Source organism: Cydia splendana, chromosome 9, assembly GCF_910591565.1.
Source record: "Cydia splendana chromosome 9, ilCydSple1.2, whole genome shotgun sequence".
Classification (NCBI taxonomy): Eukaryota; Metazoa; Arthropoda; class Insecta; order Lepidoptera; family Tortricidae; genus Cydia; species Cydia splendana.
The window spans coordinates 12,317,545-12,341,815 of NC_085968.1; the positions used below are offsets into that span (position 1 = coordinate 12,317,545).

Below are 24,271 nucleotides of genomic sequence, written 5' to 3' on the forward strand. Positions count from 1 at the left end.
GTTACAAGTTAACTTTATATCACTCCAATATAATTCAATAAAGCTACATCTTGATGAAATCGCTAATAAAAGTGAACTCTAGTACTGGTGAATAAAACTCAAAATATCATGACCAAATATATTTAGATGCGAGGTCTGCAAGGTAACTTTAAAATTTCTATTCGAATTTTAAACAATTAACGCTACAAATTTAAGCTCACTGTGGCCAATTTCGGAACTAACGTTTTTCAATAGAAAGGAGGATGGGTCAATTATCATAGTGCTGCAGACATTTTGGACTAGTCATTGAGTTTTCACTTCTGTCGGCACTCCCGGAGTGCAACCCGTTGTTTTTTTATTTATTAGGGTGGCAGTTTTTATACACAAATAATTAAAACGTAAAAATAATATTCATTGTCATATTATCTACATTGACGATACTCCCGGCGTTGTATGGGGGTGGGGGTTGTTAGTCTTCTTTATTTACTAGACTGTGGTTAAAACCAACATTTTCGCTTCTTTTGTCTGGTATTTGGATGAAGGTGCTTTTGTTGGTTAATGTAACTAAGTGGGTTGTTAATGTCATCGGTGATAATTCTTAAGGGAAATATATTATCCCTTCAAGTGGCGGTCAACCCGTTAATGGTCGATGCGAAAACCAGTAAACTGTCGGCCACCAGTGAGTGGTTAATGATGTGTTGCCGTATTTAGAGCTGAAATTGGACGCATTTAAGTATAGTAACGCTCTTGTAGCGCCCAAAATTAGGTAGCGAGTTAGACAAGGATAGCATACCGTAAGAAAAACAAATACACTTGGTATAAAATTTGTTGGTGAGGACCATTCATTCGGGAACGACCGCCTAGTCCAAGTACAGTCTTGATTTTTAAGAGGTTGTTTTGTAATTTAAATTGTATTTTAGGTCCTTTTAATGATATGATCTTAAATATAAAAGTCTTAATTTGATAATTAAATAGCAATCACCACCAATCATCAATTTGTTTTATTAATTTTTAACAAGGAAACTGGAAAACTGTCCTTATCCGGAGTTTGATTAGGTCTTGGCCAAATGTATAAACATTATAATAATTTAATTGCTATATTCAAATATCGTATTTAACGCTGATTATAACGATATGTGATTTCATATACTTTCAAACATAGAAAAGCTTAAATCGACGATTTTGTAAAATTCTTTTAATTTGCGCTGACCACCCACCGGGGCCCCGCCACGTGACTGCTTTTGCGCAAATCCGCGGCGCCACTTGACTACTTTTCGCGTTTTCGCTGGCGCCACTTGAAGGGCTAAATAGATGTCGTCAAAGGACGCGCTATTTTAATAATTATTAACTCACGTTTAGTCATCCCACACAATGTAAGAAGGTCAAACGATGCCGTGGGTGGCAATTGTGTTAATTTTATTGCGATACATAATATATATTTTCTTTCCATAACTACTCGTAATTTTCGAGATGGATATCTCTTAAATAGTTAATACATATTATTATAAAATAAAATTGTATTTTTGTAACTATTTACTTATTTATTACAAATAGTGGCGCTGCTCGCGCTAAGTGAGGTATAGAAATAGAAATAGAAAATATTTATTTGGCGTAAAAACATACATTAGGTACAACAGCAACCAACAGCCAATTAAATAAAGAAACGCACACCAAATACGATGCCGCTCAGCATAAGCAGTGTCTGTAAGACACGGCGCTGGTTTTCAGGGCACCCAAAATTAAAAACGAAAACTTAAAACGAATACAGAAACAGAACAGATAGAAACAGAACAATAGTATCATGCATAAATACACAGTACAACATCATACATGTACACATACTTAGATTATTCATAGATGTATAGCCAAAATAAGTTAACATCAAACACTCCCGTAGGTTGTGTACACGCCTCGCTTTCAGATTTATTTCTAAAATTTTATTTAAGCCCGACCCGACTTTGCCAACATTAATATTCTGTCTAGTATAATACCATTAACTTTTTACATGAAAAGTGTAGCTTAACCACCAACGACCGGCGAGTAAACTCTAAAGTTCTAAAAGCCTGTCTATAGCTGTTAGATCCTTCATCGTCAACGTGAAACAGTGTTCACGGCTTTGTAATAAAGATCACGTCGTGGGGCTCTTAATGACGTCACAGTTCATTAAGAACGCCCCCGTCCGAACCAGACTTCTCACGCCTACTTTTGCGTTACACGCGGTCGGCGGATAAATTTAACGATGTGAAAATCACTGGGTTTTCATCGCTGAGCAGACTAGGCATCAATATATTAGATGTTCATTACAGTAAAGGATAGTTACGTTAATATAGGAAAAGTCTTTTATAAATAACACTAGAGTTTGATAGCACACGTAATGCAAGTGTTATTTTAAACTTCTATTATGACGTATAAATAACACTTGCACGGCGTATGGTATCAAAATCGTTGTAGACTTTTCTTGGTCTAACTCTATCGCTTTGTGTAAAGTACCATCGCTCAAACTGTTAACTATACATCGGCCTTTTGTAATAAGGTCCACCGATGTACAGTTAGGAGTGTTGCTGCTTGTACTTACAGCTGCTGTACGAGGAAGAATGCTGCATTATATCTTCTTTATTTATTCTTTATTTATGCATTATATATATATTGTTCCCAAAAAAATTAATGTTCTTATTAGAGATGCAACGGATAGTAGTTTGGCCGGATACCGGATACCGGATGTCCGGCCTGCCCATCGGCCGGATATCCGGTATCGACCGCCGAATATTCGGCCGGCGGAACTATACCTACATTTCGGTATTTCAGGTGCGCATTGTGCAGGTTTTGATATGGATTCATTTCTAGGTTCGAAATGAGTGTGCGCGCAAGTGAGTGGAATGTTTAAAATTTTTTATATTAATAAACGAGTACGATTATGAATTTATGACCGTGACTGTTTCTTAAATCCAATTTTGTTTACTACGAAATCAAGCAATGTTACTATCCGGTATCCGGCCGGATATTAAAATAATGGCCGATAAGGCCAGATACCGGATAGTTACCGAATATCCGGTGCATCTCTAGTTCTAATGCATCTCAATGTTCTTCTCAATCTGAACCAGTATAGTTACTCTGCCTATTACTGTACTCACTCATCCGTAAGTGTTCGTTTCCTTTGCATGTAACTTGTTGGTTGTTGTCCAAGTTCTGTTGAACTGAACTAATTAAGTTTCTGTTCAAGAACCTAAGCTAAGGTTTCTTGTAAAACTTATTATAGCTTCCCGACCGTGCTATATTTTCTAAAGTTCTTGAAACGTGACTGCAGTACCAGGAATTTTATATTATTTTACCGAGAAGCACCAAAAGCTTGAAGTTTACACTTCGGTAAAAATATTTTTTGTTTGTAACAGGAAAAAACTTACTAATTAGGAATGAATGTGGATAGGTTTAAGAGAAAAGGCAAACCCGGGAAAGGGTGGATGGACTGTGTGAGAGATGATATGAGAAGAAAGCAGATGTAGGATGAGATGACGGACAACAGAGAAGTATGGAAGAAAAAGACATGCTGCGTCGACCCTTGAGAAAATAGGAAATAGGAAAATTTAACAAAATATGACGAAAGTACCAAAAACAAGTTTAAAGCAAAATCATTACATAGGTATTTAGGAATTAACAAAGACTTGATAGGTTGATAGGCTGACTAGGAACATTACTAATTGGTTGAAAGGTTACATAAAGTTCCCTAGAAATAAAATGTAATTTAACATTTCAAAGATCAGCCTCAGCCTACATTAACGCATTCACTACCAGGAGGCGTGGCCTAGGAACAAATTTGTATGACGGTGGAAGCACATGTCTGTCGGGGGCAGTGAATGTGTTAAGCTTATTTTTTCACATTAAGTGCAGACAATTGTGAGGTGTAAACAATATGGAAGCCATAAAAGGCTGTATTGCTTCGCAACCATCCACGCGCGTTGCTAATATCACTAAGTGACACACCCCATGCGTCACTCGCGACGAGTACTGTCCGCAGACAAAGAGCCGAGAAACAAAACGCTTCGTCTCAATGCATAACTCACGCTCTAACACCTGACGAGCGCGAGACGCGAGTACAGCGAAGAAATGTAGCTGATTCTAACATGGCTATGATATCCTGTCCTGATTTTTGTGATGTGCGGCAATATAATAACAAGATTGTCGAATTTGATTCGAAAACGAGACAAAAGGTGACATGACACGTGGTTCAAATCCGCAAGTTGCCTTAAGTATTCATGTCATTTCGTCGTTGTCGTCGTCGTCGTCGTCGTCGTGATGAATTAGCGACTTGCTATGCTAACCCCGAAAATCCCGGCATTTTCAGCCACATGTCACTATCCCGAGTCGAATTGAGCCCACGAGCGATTGTGAAATGCATAATTTATAAACTCCTTTTAAATATCGAATGAACATAAGCATCACTGCCGGTTTTCACCAATCTTAATAACAGCTAGACGCAGCAGTGCCTCAAGGCATGGTTGTCGCTCATAGCTCTGCAGTCGCTCCAATACTGGGAGGGGGGTGGCCCTCCCATCTGCGTTCAACGTTCACGTCTGTCTCCTTTGAACAGAGCCTAATGAGAAGCGCCGAGACCTAAAATTTGGTGCCAACTCGAACTCTCAAGCACTCTAGAACGTGGAGAGCCGGGACGACTGGACTCGGAACTGGGGCATGCGACACTTGTATTAAAATCAAACGAATTCAAACCCTATCTGATCACAGAAGGAGGGACCGAGCACGCAACAAATAAGATTGTCGATCTATACTTGCTCGGTGCCAAATGGCGGTATTGAGAGAATTTTTACGATTCTATTTTTAAGAATCGCTTTTATGTCGCTTGTAACCCGATTTTTCAATTGTGAAGGATATCGGAAGATTTCCCTTTGACGAAGGTGAAGTTAAAGTAATAAGTATGAACTGGGCTCAACACTTGCAACCACCTTTGAGTGTAAAATTATATAGATTTATATGAGTACCGTAGAACCACCTAACTATAGTCCAAACGCCAAATATGTATTTTCCCTAAAGGAAAGAATAAAGCATGACTCACGTTAGACCGGGCCATGTCCGGGCCGGAGCTTCCAGCGCGTCGTTTTCTATGGAAAGCATCACGTGATCGTCAACCATGTCATAGAAAAGTAAGCGCCGGAAGCTCCGGCCCCGACACGGCCCGGTCTAACGTGAGTCATCCTTAACTTAGTCAACACCAAAAAGAAGATTGGTATTGATACTTAATTACGTGTTCAACTTGTATCATAGTTGTACTACTAGAATAATCCAATATATATATATATATTGGATATATATATAGTTGGGTGGTTTTACGGTACTGAATCTGGCGATGTTTTTCACCACATTTGACAATTCTCAAAGTTGGCTAGATGCATGATTTCGGGATTAACTATAATTAAAAAATGGATTATGCAATGCCGTCATCATAATTAGATAACAAGTACTTACCTAACATCGTTCGTTATCTGATCCTCGTAGCTTCTTAGCAGGTGTACCTACTCGTAGCACGCGTAGCGCTACGCTTCCTTACTAAACGGAATTGTTCTATCGTACAAAAATAATTCAAGTTAATTAATTAACATTTTAATAAATAAATAATTCGCACTCCAGCGCGGGAACGCTGCCTGCGTGTTGGACACCCTCCCGAGGGCACCAAATTATGACAGGTATTTTTAATTTTTAGTTTTAGTTATTTTAATTGTCGTTAGTTTTAGTTTTATATTCCTGTTTATGTCCTTTAGTAATTTATATTCTTCATATATTAATTAATTGTGGGTTTTAAAGTTATCACTTATCGTTGTTTCTAAATTGATCTATATCTACATAAACAAATTAAAAAAAAATGTGGTTGGAAATCAATTACCTAGGTACTTCGTTATCGTTGGTGGGATCTAAAACTCTTTTACCCAGACATGGGAGTTCTCCGCAATTATAAGTCGATTTGTGAGACCGCAGTCCTCTGATAACCAACCCCTGGAATCATCAACTATCATTATATAACCCTTAACACTATTATATCAATAAGGTCTAGTAAGTATAATAAGAGAGGCAAACGGTATAAATAGTCAGTTATTATCATAACACGTCGTGTGAATGCATACAGCCATTAATAAAATTATACCTACTTAAATCCATCTAATAATACAAGTCTGGATGTTTGTAGGTAAGTATACGAGTATGTGGTGTTAATGTTTGTTTTTTTTACGAGTAATTTACGCAAATACGGCTAAGTCGCAGTCAAAAGTGTGAACTGGTCAAAAGAACTTTTAACCGACAAAAACAGGCAAAACTGCTTTTGACTGAGCATGTTGGTCAAAAGTAGTTTTACCTGAAAATCATTGGTTAATAGTAATTGTGACTGTTACTATCAGTCAAAAGTACTCGCAGAAATAGGTAGGTTAGGGTTTTTTTTTTTTGCTACGCCCTAAAAACGAAACTGTTCCCAGTGATAGGTAGGTTAGGGTTATTTTTTTTTGCTACGCCCTAAAAACGAAACTGCTGCCAGAAATAGGTATGATTTTCAGGTAAAACTACTTTTGACCAACATGCTCTGTCAAAAGCAGTTTTGCCTGTTTTTGTCGGTTAAAAGTTCTTTTGACCAGTTCACACTTTTGACTGCAACATATATATTTCGGGGATCTCGGAAACGGCTCTAACGATTTCGATGAAATTTGTTATACGGGGGTTTTTGGGGGCGTAAATAGATCTAGCTAGGTCTTGTCTCTGGGAAAAGGCGCACTTTTGAGTTTTTATATGTTTTCCGAGCAAAGCTGCCCAAGTAGCATTGCAAGCTGTATATAAGCTGTATTAAAGTTTATTTGTATACTATAAGCTGTACAGTTAGGCTGTACAAAGGCTGTATAAGCGCTTATACAGCCCTTATAAGTAAAAAAAGGGCCCAAATTATACAGCCTTTGGCGTTATTAGAGCTGTAGAGTAGCTGTATAAGCAATACATAAGCTGCATAATAGCTGCATTACAGCTATATTTCGGTGTAACAGGAAACCTTAACACTACAGATAATCTCTTATAAGTACGATATAAGAATATAAGTTTTAAATGAGTTATAAGAAAGAATTACAAGAGAATAATAATCATTTAAGAAACTAAAATGTCTTAATCTTGTTCATTCGTAATATAGTAATGGCGACAATAAAGTGGTATAGTGGATGGTAAAAGTAAAAGTAAATATTATACAGGACTTGAATGGAATTTTACATTATTGGTAAGTGCGGATTATTATTTATTGTGAACCTGTGTAAGTGTGTATCTTTTCTGGCAAAATATTTACGCGCCTGCAAAATAACAAAGAGAAACCATAAGGAAAACATCAAAAATCGGTAAAGTTACTGTTTGTTTTTAAGGTTAGAGTATCAAAAATATTTATAAATATTAATTCTAAGGCTAAACAATTTATTTTAGCTGGTAATCATAACACGGCGTTAGTGTGCTAAATATTTGCAAGTATTTCTTTAATTATATTTACAAATACGTTTTTTTTTTCTTGTAAAATGGCGACAATTTTTAAACAGCCTACAGGATAGTTGGAGAGCATTATAATCTTAGTAGCTGTGCTGTGTAATAAATGGAGTGTCTTTTACAGCTTTTGTAATTAAAACAGCTTTATAATAGAATATTTGTATTCGTTTGGCTGTATTTCGGTTCTCCGTACATAAGTTATAATTCTCTTTAGAGATCCGTATAACAAATAAAAAACCTGTACTGTAACTGTCATTCATTAAAAACATTCGTAATAACTAAAAAACTAAAACTAGTGCCTACGTCAAATCATGGGATTAGTTGTCAAGCGGACCCCAGGCTCTCATGAGCCGTGGCGAAATGCCGGGATAACGCGAGGAAGAAGAAGACTGTAACTGTCATATATTCCTTTAGTTTTATAATACACTTATTTTCAGAAATCATTACACTACTATACTTATACGAGTGTAAAATTACGCCAAAAGATTGTTATAAGCGACTCTATCAGTAATACAGAAAAAAGCTGTACTATAGCTGCCATTTATTCATTTGGTTTTATAATACCCTTACAGACAGAAGTTATACAACTACTATTCTTATAGGAGAGTAAGATTACGCCATAAGAAATAGCTTTAAAACGGGGTTGACAGATACATTTGTACAGCTACAAGTGCCAAGTGATACTACAATACAGCCTGTATACAGCTTTTACGATAAAATTAGCTTGTAGTATTTCATAACACTTAATGTTTTAAAACGGAGTTGACAGATACTTTTGTACAGCTAAAAGTGCCAAGTGTTACTACAATACAGCCTGTATACAGCTTTTACGATAGAATTAGCTTGTAGTCTCTCACAACACTTTTAGTTTTATAGTAGATTTTTTATATTCTGATAAAGCACCCCATGCTTCCGCAGAATCCTTTATAATGATTTTATACAGCTTGAGCTGTATAATGTCTGTAAAGTACCTTTTATACAGCTTAAATCTTTTCTGACACTCTTATACGTCCCTTAAATCACTCTAAGTTCTTAATTGGCTGGTATATTGATGTTGCCGACACTTCCATGCTACTTGGGTGGGTCTCCCAGATATTTATAATTGTGTAAGTAGTTAAAGAGACAAATCGAACTGCTGATACCAAAAGCCTGTAAAAATAATCTGTCGCATTAAATAGTGTTTGAGAACCATTTCATTCATTTCTTTTTGGAAGAACTACGTGACACTTCGAGCAACACCGGCTTCCGACACATCGGAAGGGAGGGGCCCAAGCGATATCTCACCGTACAAATCTTTCTGCCATTTTTCGCGGGGGGAAAGGTGCACACAGTCGCACTTCTCACACACTTACATACAAAATCCAATCTGTAATGACGACACGAATACATAGAAAATGACACACGTCAAAGACAAATCTTGCAAACCTCGATCTCTTTTTGTGTACGGACGAGTGACAAGTGTCACAACACGCACACTAACACATTTTCGTTGAAGTATGTTATTGTATTCTGAGAGATGAGAAGTCGGATTTGTCGCTCGACCGATCCGCAATTTGTACTGAGCGAGCAAAATCGATAAATCCAACAATTACATGAGACTAAAATATAATAATTGTGTTTCAATGTAATTAAACGTATGATATGTAAAAAAAAATATTACATGTGAAATGTAACACTTTCTTTTTGTAAATTTGATGTCCCCGACCTCTTTTTATAACAAAAAACCGAGCAAACAGGCATTTTTGTGCAGCAGTGTTCACGCGCGCGTCTGGACTCGGTCTAGTGAAAAATCCAAGTGCAACCATGGTATAATAATATACTCCGCCTGGTACTCCATTCCCGTCTTTTCTAGGTCACCTAACTGACACGGGCCTACGTCATCATGCGACAGCGCTATATGATAATATGCGATAGCGCTATATATAGCGGCCATGTTGTTGTGACGTAGGCCCGTGTCACTCTGGGAATGGAAGACCATGTTTTATTAGACTATGAGTGCAACTAGTTTTATTACCCGCGCTAGATTATATTGACGCGCTAATCTTGTACCTCGGCAGAGGGGAAATAGTGCGAATGCCGCCTCCCTTCCGTGTTGCTCGAAGACGTGACACGTGTCATTAAGATTGTATTATTATTTGAAAATAATAATACCTAATAATAAATAATACCGTTCCTTGCCCTGATCTGAACTTGTCCCAACGAATCTTATTTCAAATTACATTTTATTATCAACCACCTACGACACAAAACCCATTCACTTACATACCGCGACACTACCTACGTATTTAAACTCAGGCATGATTGAATCAGCACTTATTCACTCTAAAAACAACGTTATATATTTTCTGGTTCTATTCAGTTTATTCGAAAGCAATAATCTCCCACAAGTTATTTAAATGGACCGTATTGTTCGAAAAACATCACAAAGAAAAGTGAAACATCAGCTTTTTAGAGCCTTTGTCAAAATGCAAAACAAAAGAATTTGTCTTGTAATTTGTTTTCCTTTAAGAAGCCTTTCATTTTATACCTGGAATAAGTTTTTTTCACGTTTTGTTCGGTTTGCAAGAAATCTTCTAGGCTTTCTAGACAGAAAGAAATCGTTATTAGAATTTTACTGCTGCGAGTGCTATACATTGAAACCTTAATCAAACTGGTATCATTTTCAGGGTACCGTAGCAAAAATGACAAAAATAAATTGTTTCGTCATGGCCGTCTGTCTGTATGTCACAGCCATTTTGTAAAAGTAGGTGTAGGTATATTGTGAGCCGCTACTAAAAAAATATATATAAAAATTGCTTTTTAATTATTTTTTAAGTAAAATCAACGGGTGGCATAATTTGATAGATCTTTCAAAATTAAGTCAAGGTTACTAAAATCATTTATTGATTTAGTGAATATTTTAGAAATAATCGCTCTGAACGTCATCTTTTGGAACGGGCATGCAAAAATTAGAAAAAAAAACAAAAACAAGAAACATTTTGAATATGATCGGTTGAGCCATTAATGAGTTTTTTCTGAAAAACTTATCTTCTTATTAAAACGACGTAAGTGCAGCGAAAATACGCCCTTTTGCATGTATGCCTTTTTGTATTGTATGATGGGTGAATTCTGATTTGTCCCCGCCGGGCACAGGTAGGAATAGATGCTTAATATGAATCATTCCCATCTGTCCCCACCTTATGTATGGCGGCGGTCAAGCGGGCCGGGAACAAATGGGAATACACCGTATGAAGGTACCCTCCATTATGAGTGGTTGGACACACTTGGCCGATTTTCTTTTTCATTTCTGTGTGCACAGGTATACTACTTACTAACTTGCACATAGCGCTGAACTGTAGTAGGTACCTAACTGTAGGGACCTGTTAAAATGTCCGTGTCGTGAGCGGAAATCCAGTGTATAAGGACTTGACGATAACATGATTAGCGCTGAATGTTTAAGGCAGCGCAGCTTTGACGTCATTACAAGAGTGCACAACATTATCAGGCGCACACTATCATAAAACAACACTTCCTATTATTAAGGGGCGATAAAAGGAGCTCAACTAAGCGCTGTGTTAATGAATAATGTTCATAGTAAAACACCTGGCTGACACTTCATTGTCTCTACAAATGAACTAATCACGCAACCTGTATGTCAGTCAAATTAAAGGTCTACAGTCTATATTAGTGCTTAAAAACGAGAACAAAACTTTAAGAGAAGTTATATTTAGTGTTATGTATTGTTATATTAAGATTTGACAGAGTCCATCATTTATTTTGTTCTATTTCGGCAATATGAGTACCTACCAATTAATTTTCCATTTATATTTTCTAACCAATCCATATTGATATACATACATAGTTAATTACTTACTTATTTGATTTCGTTTACAATTAAGTCAGTTTTTAAAGTACTTGCACTAACTAAACAATCTGCAATATTTGTAAAGTACGAAATCCAAAAAATATCATTTAAACCGCTTACACGTGTTGAAAACCTCAAAAATACTCTACGACCTCTAAAATGACACATTAAAAGCAACCCGAATAAAATGTCGCTAAAAATACGTAGCATTCAGGCGTCTGTGGTAAATGTGCACAATAATAACCGTCTAACGAGATTGTGGTTGCTACGAGAATATAATAGACTCAAAAAGTGTATTATACGATTATAGGAAGGCTGTTTGTGAAATGTGTACTAGTCTGTCCCTGTTAACTACTTATAACTCCTATAGAGTGGTGCAAAGTTTCAGATAATCATTTGAGGGCTTCAACCATTGGGAATGACGTGGACACATTTTTGATAAATCGACTGTAGATTTTCATATTATCTCACTCTAATTATCTATTATCTCATTCTTCTATACACGGTGTAACATGAGGAAACCGAATAATTTTAACAGCGTATTCCTGATCGTATTTAGAGACAAATATGTCCCATAAACTTTTTTGAAATTCGCCTAGTTACAGAGTTAATACCAATTTAAAAAAAAGTTTTTATTTTTACATAGTGCAAAACGCCTTTTTGATGGTGATGTTGCTACTATGGGACGAAGTCTAAATAACCTTTTTGATAGATGTCAAAAAGTGACAAGTAATACTTTGCAAAAACCTAAGTTTTACAAAAAAAAATCCATTTTAAGTGACAAGTTTACCGATAACATTTAAATACATTCAAAAAATTTAAAAATAAAAACAAACACAAAAAAAATATTTTTTGCGAATTTTACCTAAACTCATATTACATATTTTCCTTCTTTTGACATCAGCAATGCGTGGTTAAAATCTTTCGCATTCCTCGTGAGCACCTTGTATTTAGACAAGAAATTGATGGGACTGACTAATTATACGTATTTAACTAATTTCCTTGTGGCACTTTTACATTAAGAAATAAGTTTTGGATAATATTATTCAATAGGTTCCTAGGTTTGTAACAGGGGCCAAATTCGACATGTACAACCTGTCAGCGTTCGCATCCACGTAAAATCAACAGTTGATTTTATTGCATGTTGATTCTATCAAGTGTTGATTAGATCAACTGTGGATAATACATTTGGTACAACCAAAACTCAACTCTGAACTCGGGGTGGTTCGGTTTGGTTTAGTTGTCACCTAACTGTGAATTACTACTCGTAATGTCAAATTTTGTATTCGAGAACTTATGATTTTTTCCACATCAACAGAAGATCAACACGATACGTCAAACGTCGCTTGTCGAATAGGGGTCCAGGATTACGGCATATTAATGTTCACTGTAATAATAACAATCCAATAATTACGTTGGCTTAACTTCTGCTAGTAATATGTGCACAATCAACTATGTTGCCTGAAAATCAACAATCTGTGATTTTATGAAGTCACATTAGGCCGACCATCATAACGGGTTCTGCGGCGACAACTCCACTCAATTTGCTGTAACTAGGTTCCTCGCTAGTTATGTCAACAACGCTAGACCCAAATTACAGTCAACTATGTACCAACAAAACCACTGGAGGAAGTTTGTACGGCAAGGGAATATTGTAATTTTCGTTTAGGCTGTCTGAACAAGGGCGAGGTTGTGCTTATGTACCTACTGACGCTCTTTGAAGTGTTGAATATTTTAAATAGCTGCTTGTGTAAGTAAGTAAGTATGCAAGAAAATGAGTTAGGTATACTTTTATATACTGATTCACACATAATTTAAATCAAAATAATGTTTCAAATTTACAATTTGCCCATAGGTTTTGTTCGCCATTGACGGACAAATATCATTTGTAAAGATGGTAAATTAAGATTGTATAACATAATAATCCCTTATCAAGTTTTGCTTATATTTAATAATACAAATAAACATAATGACCTTAATTAAAATTGAATCGTCTCACGCTTTTTAACACTTTGCACCCCTTTCTCTAGATACCAATTCTCAAATTATTCTACTACTCACATGTATCTGGCATATCGAAATTAAATCGAAAAACATGCCTAACGGCTCGTTTCGGGAAATGAATTAGAGATTAACTAGATACGATATAGTAAAGATATGTGACGTTCCACGGCAAAAGGTACCTTATGGCGGCTGGCGCCGCGATTCGGGAAATGAATTAGAGATTCACTAGATATGAAACAGTAAAGATATGTGACGTTCCACGGCAAAAGATACCTTATGGCGGCTGGCGCTTACGTCGCATAGCGCCGCATTAATATTGGAGCGGCGTTAATAATAGCGTAAACGCCAACCGCTATAAGGTACCTTTACCCGTAGGACGTCACATATGTTTACTATATCGTATCTAGTTAATCTCTAATTCATTTCCCGAATCGCACCGTAAGTATTGGTTGGGTGAGTTTCGTCTCTTGAAACAAATTCAAATGTGTCAGACACAAGGCAGTGATATTAAAGTATAACTAAGGTAAACGTACTGGTGCTCGACGCGGTCCCAGTACATGTCATCTTGAAACTTAAGTCATTGTCAATAGAGGTGACAGCTGACAGCAAGGTGTCATCTATTATGCATTAGCATGTCGAGCACTAGTACGTTTACCTTATGTAAGGAATTCAAGTTTCTCAATACATTCCGCCCTTTCTTTCCCATTTTCGAACTATGTATGTATAAAGCACCCTGTCAGTGAAAAGATATACAACATTTTTATACGGCCCGATTCGAACTTAAAGATACGACAGTTAATAGATCTAGAAGCGATATGGATTAGATATGTCAGTGTCAAATGTGACGTTTCTTCAAACGGAAACGTCACTTTTGACACTGACACATGTAATCCATATCGAGAGCCCATCAACGTGCACACTAGCGCCACTGCTAAATAATCGGGATTCGTCAATCTATGCGTCCAAAGTTAAAACGGCCGTTTTTGTTTTGAGTTCCTAGATCGATGTATCCAGCAACATAAAAACTAGTTTGATGTATTCAAAAGGTACTTAAATACACAATAGTTACACTACGTAGCGGCCCCCTTTTTTTAAATACCTGTCGTTAAATTGAAATAATCACGATTATTTAGCAGTGGCGCTAGTGTGCACGTTGATGGGCTCTTAAACTTCGAATCGGGCAGTTACTCACCACTGTACACTAATGATACTTTTATCACGTAACCTAATTTCATGGCTATTGTAATGCAAATGGGCCTGAAAAGCATGAAAGTTGTTTAGTACCGTAAAATGGGGTGAGTAGGGTCAAAACTGAAATTCAAACCTCGATAACATTTTATTTTTACATATGAAAACTGAATGGTGTATATAATAAGTGTTCCGGACCTTTGTATTCTAGTTTGGGTAGTTCCATTTCATAACTTTGACGATAAAGAGGAAAACCCACCTCACCCCTTAGTGCCTCGTATTTGAGGTGAGAAGGGGTTTTCATACAAAAGTGATTTTGGAAGATTGTTGGATCGATTTTTTTTTATTATGCGTATTACTATAGCTCCATTTTAAATTGGAATACATTATTTTTGTAGCAGTAGCCTTAAAATCCCTTCTCACCCCCCTCTCAAACCTTCTCTCCCCATTCATAACCCACCTCTCCCCGCGAAACCTACTCACCCCATTTTACGGTAGTAAATAACTGCGTGAGAGGAGGAAACGAAATGTAAAATATGTTTACTCCGTGAAATCGAATGTTCAATAAAAGCGAAAAATTTTGATTGCGTGAAAGTTCGTCACTTATAATAATTAAAAAAAATCGATAAACATCTGAAGTTAATAAGCATTAACCTGTTTAAAAATATTTAGTTAATATTAAGAGAGGAGAGTGAGAACTACGTTTGTATGGAGAATAAGGTGGTCCACTCTCCTCTAAATATGAATTTATGTTAAGCATTTTAAAATAAAAATCTTATTGTCGAGTCATCCAGCCGTCTTCGAAAATCAAGGCTCACATCAATATTTTATTATCAATTAAAAATAGTAAAATTCAATGGCTTTAAAAGCGTCTACTTTGAGTCCGGATACGGAGAAGACTTCAACGCGGTTCTGCGCAAACGCATTATCTATCAAAACTAAAACCACGCCTCTGGCGGGAAATTCAATGCATTTCCACCGATAGGATGTTGTTTACGGGCAATTGGTGCAATGTGTGGCGAATTTTGATGAATAGATCCGGAATCATAGCTGTTACTAACGTTATTTAAAAAAAAATTAAGATTATTAACGCTTAAGCGACGACGTCTGCGAATTCGAAATATATTAATATCATTAATCAGTGTTAAAGATACTAAAATGGATTAATGGAACAATTCAATAAATGTAAGCCAGTAGGTGCTACTTTGGTACTACGAATGCAGACAAATGTAAGAAATGAGACACTAACTTGAAATGTCCCCTGTAAGGTAAACGTACTGGTGCTCGACGCGGTCCCAGTACCTACATGTCATCTTGAAACTTAAGTCATTGTCATTAGAGGTGACAGCAGGGTGTCATCTATTGGGCATTAGCATGTCGAGCACTGGTACGTTTACCTTCATCATCATCATGGGCACAGGCCTCCTTTCATGCGCGAGAGGGCTTGGGCTATAGTCCCCACGCTTAGCCCAATGCGGATTGGGGACTTCACATACACCTTTGAATTTCTTCGCTGATGTATGCAGGTTTCCTCACGATGTTTTCCTTCACCGAAAAGCTAGTGGTAAATATCAAATGATATTTCGTACATAAGTTCCGAAAAACTCATTGGTACGAGCCAGGATTTGAACCCGCGACCTCCGGATTGAAAGTCGGACGTCATATCCACTCGGCCACCACCGCTCCCTTACCTTACCACGTTTACCTTACTAATTTTATTTCTTAGAAAGGTAACATTCATATAAAGATTTGAAAAGCCAGCAAGAAGAATTTAAGTTCCTGGTCACTCTTCATACATTGTCAAGTTTATCTAATAATCAATAAGAGTGTAATAGACACTTTGAGTTATACTCATAAGCAAATATTAATAGAAGAGTTTCTTGTAGGTAGCTAAAGTTAGTCTTGAGACAAGATGGCGAAAGATGCTGCAAATCCCGGAGTAACCTACTTACTCACAACCCATTATCAAATCAACACTAACTACTTTAAAATTAGGTTTTTCGCTAAATGATAACTTAAACTCTTACTTGAATGTTTCAGTGATGATTATAATGTAAGTTTGAAGTTTATTTATAGCATTTTCAATATACTTAATTTGTCGGTTTCTATGCATGCGTAGTTTTGTACGAATTTCTCTCTACAAAAATACATCTAACGTGAAGCACAAATAGTATCCCGCAGAGACTTGAAACTTGATCGATTTACTACCATGCACCATGTTTACGTGACCCATCCGCCAGTGCTACCACCATTCTATGCTTGGGTTCTGTTTGAACATTGAGGTCGGAAACTTGAATAAGATGACAGTTTCAAAGTTAACGTTTCGCTAGACCACGTCAGAATCTGATGCGAGAACGGCAGACCGGCGGGACGAGAGGATCCACGAGTTAGAAGCGATATCGCTGGGGTCGTCGAACGGGTATAAAGCGGCGGCGTCCGGGCCGGGAGGGGCGACGGTTTCGGCGCGCGCTATCGATCGGATCGCATACCTTCCTGCGGCCGCAGCAAAGCATCCTCCGAGCGCGCGACTGTCCGCCCGGCGAAGACTTCAACCTGGTAAGTTTTCGCCACTGCATGGGTGCTGTTAGCGCGGCGCGTGCCGGCGCGGCCGCGGGCCCGGGGACTCGCGCATCGCGGCCGGGACGCGGGCGGAGCGCGCGAGCCTTCCTCGCGGAGTGCCCGCCGGCCGCCCGCGCGTGCGCGCCAGCCGCCCGACCACACCGCCCTCGCTCACACCACCCTCCTACTCCCTCTGCGATTAATAATTCCGGCTACGCTGCCAGTGCGTATGTGGGTTAGTTTTTTGGCGATCGATGCCGCTATTTGGTGCGAGCCGCTTCCGGTCGCTAGACCGTCGCGGTGCAGTCGAGACGAAGGCAGACGACCTTTTAATTGCCTACGTCCGGCGATAAGCGCCGTGCCGTTAATGTAGGGATGAATGCATGGATCACGTTAAAGTGCTAACTCTGATTAGATGTGAGTAAAACGTGATGTCAATGAATTGCCAGCTTGAGTCAAACTCGTAGATTTATCTAGATAGGTACCACTGATAGATATCAGTTGAGGCCAGTTAATAACACTTACTATGTACATACATATTTACGAAAGACTACCTTTTTTTTTGTAATGTATACCTTTGATTGGTTTGCATTAATTTAAATGACGATTAAATGGACTTCTCGCCCAAACATCACACATACCTACGTAATTCTTGCAAATGTGATTAGGCTTAATTATCTTTAAGAACATAATGATTAAAGAATGATTCAATGTGTTCATAATGAGGTACATATTAAAGGACCGACCCGCAGACGGGGGAAACCGCATAAGGAACCGAACTTGGAGAGCATCTAGATGGTAGGACCAGTAAGATTTGCAATGTAGACTGAAGTATAATTATATTCTATACATACATATTAAGTCTATGTTCTCCTTCAAGACCTAGCTAGATCGATTTATCGCCCCCGAAAACCCCCATATAGCACATTCCATCGAAATCGTTAAAGCCGTTTTCGAGATCCCCGAAATATATTATATACATATAAATAAACAAGAATTGCTCGTTTAAAATTTAAATATCTGGGAGACCGAGCTTTGCTCGGAAAACATATAAAAACTCAAAAATGCGCGTTTTCCCAGAGATAAGACCTAGCTAGATCGTTTTTTTGCCCCCCTAAACCATATGGGAAATTTCATCGAAATCGTTAGAGCCGTTTCTGAGATCCCCGAAATACATATAATAAATAAATAAATATACAAGAATTGCTCGTTTAAAGGTATAAGATTCGGTAAATAATTTACTAGAATTTTTGACTAGAGTTTTCCACTCATCTACTCGAAGGTTAGCTGGAAGAGATCCCTTATATTTTTGTAAACCTATGTTGTGTACAATAAAGTGATTACTATTATTACTACTAGATTTAAACTAGTCGTCAAGCTTATGTCAGGCTGTATGGCTGGCTACTTAAATTGTAATATTTTTTCTTATTCGCTACCGCTAGGTAAGAAAACGATTTAATAACGTACTGAAATAAATATGGTCCAGCCACTCTGACGTTCATCAAATTCACGGCCGCTTTGAGATCGTCCCGTCACTTTTCTACTCAGATTAATGGAATTTCAACGACCACTCTGTGCACAGTAAAAAACAAAATCCTTAGCCTGAAACTTTTAGAAACGCTGCATCCATCACCCGCGCAATAACTGTGAACTAAGTGAATATGTTTTTTATGGAATTGCCACTTAAAGTAATTACTTATTAGTTGTATGAGTATGAAATATAGGGAATAGCTAAATATGTATCATTGTAATGAAGTTCAAGTATGTATAGATATTCAACTTTTGGTATGGAAATTCCGTTTTGTTCGTTTGACAGCAGGTATGATACCAAAGCCGCTTCTACCTACTTATTTCCAAAAGAAAATAAACGATATCATGAATGATCCAACTAATACGACAAAGCCCTTAATTTGGGGATAGCGTGGTGCGCCGTGTGTTGACCGGATTACTTGTAGCAAGTCCCGAAATTATATTATTTCTACCATTAGAGTATTTTTACCGTTTCATCAAGACATGCCGAAAAAAAAATGTCAAATGTTATAATGGGCGGAAAATAGTGATAAATTAATTGGTCTTTAAGTTCGAAAATAAATAAAACTAAGATAAGACTTAAAACCATAAAACTAATACTAGTATTGGACTTGACAGCTGATTTTGATTTAAGAGCGCTATTACATTTCGGCGTTGAGCGAGTTTAGGTATTTTACGCGCTGCGGCAGTCCGTGCGAGCTCAGTATGCCGATCCCTTCTGCCACACTCGCACTACAATGATGGATTAAACATTCTTGATCCTTCGCGAAGCATATTGAAATCAACCATAACAACACTAACTGTACTTAACTTTTAAAGTTCTAAAACTGTTATTTGGTAAGTACGAAAATACTAAATGCAGTGCAAATGTACATAGGGGCTGTTCATAAATTACGTCATCTATTTTTGACGATTTTTGACCTTCCCCACCCCTTAAATCATCCAAAAATCAAGCTTCGGATGAATCTGTTTCCTCCTACGTCATGTTACCATCATCCGATGTCCAGACCCCCCCCCCCCCACTCCTCCCATTTGAAACGACGTAATTTATGAATAGCCCCATACTCGTACTTATGAAGGTATATTACTCGAAAGAAATTATAGGTACCTACTTGCTTATTTACATGTTTCGTCATTGCATTTGGTACCTATAGGTTGTAAAGTTTGTATCAACGAGGGTTTAAAAACGAACTGGTACTGAGGATCTGATGATGATTAAGGTGGTCACGGATACCAATCAACCATGTAGTAACATGATTAGGCTCGTTTGATTCGTCTCAACAAGATCTTTGACACTGAAGATACACAGGGTCTGATGATGGAGCTGGAAGGTGGCCACGGGTACCAGTCTATCATGTAACTAAACAACTTCGTGTTTGGGCTCGTTTGATTCGTCTCAACAAGATCTTTGACACTAGGTGATACTCAGAGTCTGATGATGGAGCTGGAAGGTGGTCACCGGTACCAATCAACCATGCAACTAAACCAACGAAGTGGCATGGTTGATTGGTACCGGTGACCACCTGCCGGCTCCATCATCAGACCCTGAGTACTATCTTGTGTCAAAGATCTTGTTGAGACGAATCAAACGAGCCTAAACACGAAGTGGTTTAGTTGCATGGTTGATTGGTACCGGTGACCACCTTCCGGCTCCATCATCAGACCCTGAGTATTATCTTGTGCCAAAGATCTTGTTGAGACGAATCAAACGAGCCCAAACACGAAGTGGTTTAGTTGCATGGTTGATTGGTACCGGTGACCACCTTCCGGCTCCATCATCAGACCCTGAGTACTATCTTAAGTCAAAGATCTTGTTGAGACGAATAAAACGAGCCTAAACACGAAGTGGTTTAGTTGCATTGTTGATTGGTACTGGTGACCACCTTCCGGCTCCATCATCAGACCCTGAGTACTATCTTAAGTCAAAGATCTTGTTGAGCCGAATCAAACGAGCCCAAACACGAAGTGGTTTAGTTGCATGATTGATTGGTACCGGTGACCACCTTCCGGCTCCATCATCAGACCCGGAGTACTATCTTGTGTCAAAGATCTTGTTGAGATGAATAAAACGAGCCTAAACACGAAGTGGTTTAGTTGCATGGTTGATTGGTACCGGTGACCACCTTCCGGCTCCATCATCAGACCCTGAGTACTATCTTGAGTCAAATAAATACATATAGAATGTCAGGTCGTTTCAAATATTTTTAATCCTGTCCGGTAGTTTATTAAACTGTACCATTATAAATTATAATGCTATAAAAACAGTGCTAGGATCAAAGTCTCTCGTTGCGGTTTACACGCACACAGTATAGCGTTTTACACGGCGCCCGCCGCACACAATGATAAAAAACCTCGTCGTCGCCGTTGAAAATGTGCGGAGCCGACCGACACACGTCCTGCCTCTACAAGCTCTGCCGCGGCACTGAGCTGGCGCAGCGCGCGTCATCGGTAATATAGAGTAGTTTTCAAAAAATTGCCAAAAAATTATAGTAGAATTTCATAAACACTAATGTATACCAACAGTATAAGCAAACGTTGCAGATTGCTTGAGTATGAAAATGACTTCGATATTAAGTAGATTTTCGTAGGAATTGACACTTGTTTCGGAGAGAAAATCGAGTTCGTTTTACTTTGATTTTCTCTTTCTCAAAGGTATGTAGGAAAAATATAGTTTGATATGCCTAAAGTACAGGGTATTAGTAATACAAAATAGCCAGGTTTAGCAGAGTAAAATTCTCAACATTTCCAAATAAGAGCTCGCCATTCAGTGCTTCACGGGGTTTTTCGGAAACGACCATCAGAAAAAAAATCATTACTAATTTAATAAGTCCTTTTTCTAATATTTACAACGATATTTATAAAGATAAGAAGACGCTTTTACTGGAACAAGTACTCATTGTTTCTAATAATGAGCGCAAAGTCCTGAATTTCGTCGACTAGTATCATCAATTTTGCATTATTTCGACTTTTCTTGTAAGAGCGCTCTTAACAAGTATATATATATATACACAGCAATCCGCAGCTATTTAACTTGAAGTCGAGAATATTTGATTTACTTTTAACGATTTTATTTAATCGCTGACTCGGAATTGACTTTTATTATTAGCGTTTTAACTATCCTATCCCTATACCTAATCCTACAAATTCCTATCTCGTACAAATTATATTATTCTGAAATCTTCTCTTTTCTCGGTTATTTCTAGGTAAAGTAGGTACATTACATTCTGAAAGATAAATATAGGGCGAATAATAATCATAGGTAATTGAAAGGATTTCTTCCAGAAACAAAGAAAACCATGCTTAATGTAACAGAAACATAATGAAATTGGGAAAATTAAAAAAAACAAGCCAACACCGGTTTCTTTTATAATTGAACAATCCCAGCACCAGCCCATTCGTTATCTTGATCACAAGGTTGATGGATTGAGTAGTCAATTGTGTCGTTACTAAATGACTACTACATAGGTATATACTACAGGGTGGCTAAGAAATAACTGCATTCCCGTTGCCAGGGAGGTTTTGGGATTATACTGAGCAACTTTTATTAAGGGACCAACCCCGAAATCGCGAAAAAAAATTAGCAACGGGAATGCAGTTATTTTTTAGCCACCGTGTATGTTTGTGGGTATCTTGCACTATCATCATCTCAGCCATAAGACGTCCACTGCTGAACATATAGGCCTCCCCCTTAAGGGGGAAGGGGGAGGCCTATGTTCTTGCACTATGAAACGCGTGAAATATCTGACACGATCTTGTTTGTAGGGCTATAAAAGCATTTTTGCGTGCGTCATTGTGCAATATGTATATACCTAATTCTATTATTGCAGAATGCAGGCGACTGTACCAATTCCTGACATCTGTAGTGTCAGTTTTTTGCACTGAACCGTCAGTAATCGTAATCTTAAATCGTTAAAATCACTTGTATGGAAGGTTTATTAATGAAGGTTTGGTTTGAGAATGGAGGAGGATCGCGGCGCTAAAAGGGCATACCTGGGACGCTCGGTAGGGCGGAGGCCGATCGGACGTCCCAGGTATCGCTGGGGCGATGCGGTTGAAGCGGACTTGCGCGGTCTGCATGCCGATAACTGGCGGGAGATGGCTCAGGATCGAGACAATTGGCGTGTGAGTACACGCCAATTGTATCGGAGGCCAAGACTCATTTTGGGTCGCTGCGCCATTAAGACTGAGACTGACTGAAGGTTTATTAGCTGCCGAGTTGCTCCTTAGCCGCGATCCTGAGACCTAAAACTGTCAAGAGCGAGCAGTAGAAGAGTCGTGATTACGAGTACATGCATAGATTCGATTTCAAGCGACTCTTTTGCAGTTCGGCGTTAGGTCTTATGCAAGGCCTTCTGCCTTACGGCAAAGTTGATCTTCTGCCTTAATTATTACACTTGGGCGTGGATCCAAATCCAAGCTTTCCTCTTTCGCAGCTGGGCCTTCTGCCTTGCTCACACTTCGCCAATTTAATTCACTTGGTCAATTCCAAGCTCTGCTTTCTTTCATCTTTTCTGTATGAAAACAACCTCGCTGAGACCCTTAAATATCGAGCCCTATGCGAAGCTAGGCTGATTGAAAACTGTCCCATCCCTTCTCTGTATGAAATCCTGGATTCGCGCCTGGTTGGGACTAAAAGTAAAAATGTACCTACAACTGTCTATCAAATTGCGTTTTTTATATAGAAATTTTTTCGCACTCGCTTCGCTCGCATTTTCAATAACTTTCTGACATATGATAAAGGTGACATTCGGGTGGCGACTGCAGCAGCATTTCTCTGTTGCAACGTTACTACTGCGGCACTGTCAATTTTCGTGATAAAATGATGTGACTGATTTCCATTCTCAGCTGTAATGCGGCAATGAACGTCACTCAATTTACCAAAAATATTCAATGTAATCTTGATGACCCTAGGGAGAGGGGGCACCATGGTCTAGAAATGCTTAGGGCATCAAAATATCTTAATCCGGCACTGGTCGTTGGCGGAGTCAAACGATTTGGGACTCGCATTTTATACGCATTACCATGCCTTCCAGAAAAAAATCGAATCATTCGCGAAAGTCTCGCAACGCATTGAGGTTACAAGAGGCACGTGGTCTTCCTCAGGAGTCTGAAGAAGACCACGGTGAGTTGCGCTCTAGTCAGGCAGGCCGCTTTGCTTTCGCTCGCGCGCGTATACCTAGCCATACACGTACGGATTTGCCCGTCGGATCTGCCTGAAAGATGTGTCTGACGGGCACATCCGTCAATGTGTGGCGAGAAATAGACACAGATTTGTCCGCCGGATGTCTGTCCGCTGTCCATGCTAAAAACCAACGGATCGGGATGTGCCCGTCAGACACATCTCACACATCTTTCAGGCAGATCCGGCGGGCAAATCCGTACGTGTATGGCTATTAGCTATTACCTTACTGTATCGTCCGTGTAAAATTTGAATAAGGGCGAAAAAAACGATTGATTTTGGAGTGTACAGTTTTATTTAGTGGTACCTAATTGTAAAATATTTTATCTACACACATATCATAAACTCTCTATGATACCTTCAAAATCCGTAAATAATGGCCCACATTACGATAAACTGTTTTGTTACAGCAAATTTCTTATCTGTGAAAATGTGGTAATAGCTTCATTACTATATCAAAATCGATTTGGTAATGACATTCA

At 38.3% G+C, this 24,271-nt stretch overlaps 1 protein-coding gene across 1 annotated transcript in view; it reads right to left on the minus strand.

Annotated features, from left to right (window-relative positions):
- Window positions 1–17,525, minus strand: part of LOC134793591 (rho GTPase-activating protein 100F) — a 73,963-nt gene extending 56,438 nt beyond the window's left edge. Inside the window, exon 1 of the mRNA XM_063765213.1 lies at window positions 17,011–17,525. Coding sequence (XP_063621283.1) covers window positions 17,011–17,097 — 87 coding nt within the window. The 5' untranslated portion in view covers window positions 17,098–17,525. The remainder of the gene's footprint in view (window positions 1–17,010) is intronic.
- Window positions 17,526–24,271: the final 6,746 nt, after the last annotated feature.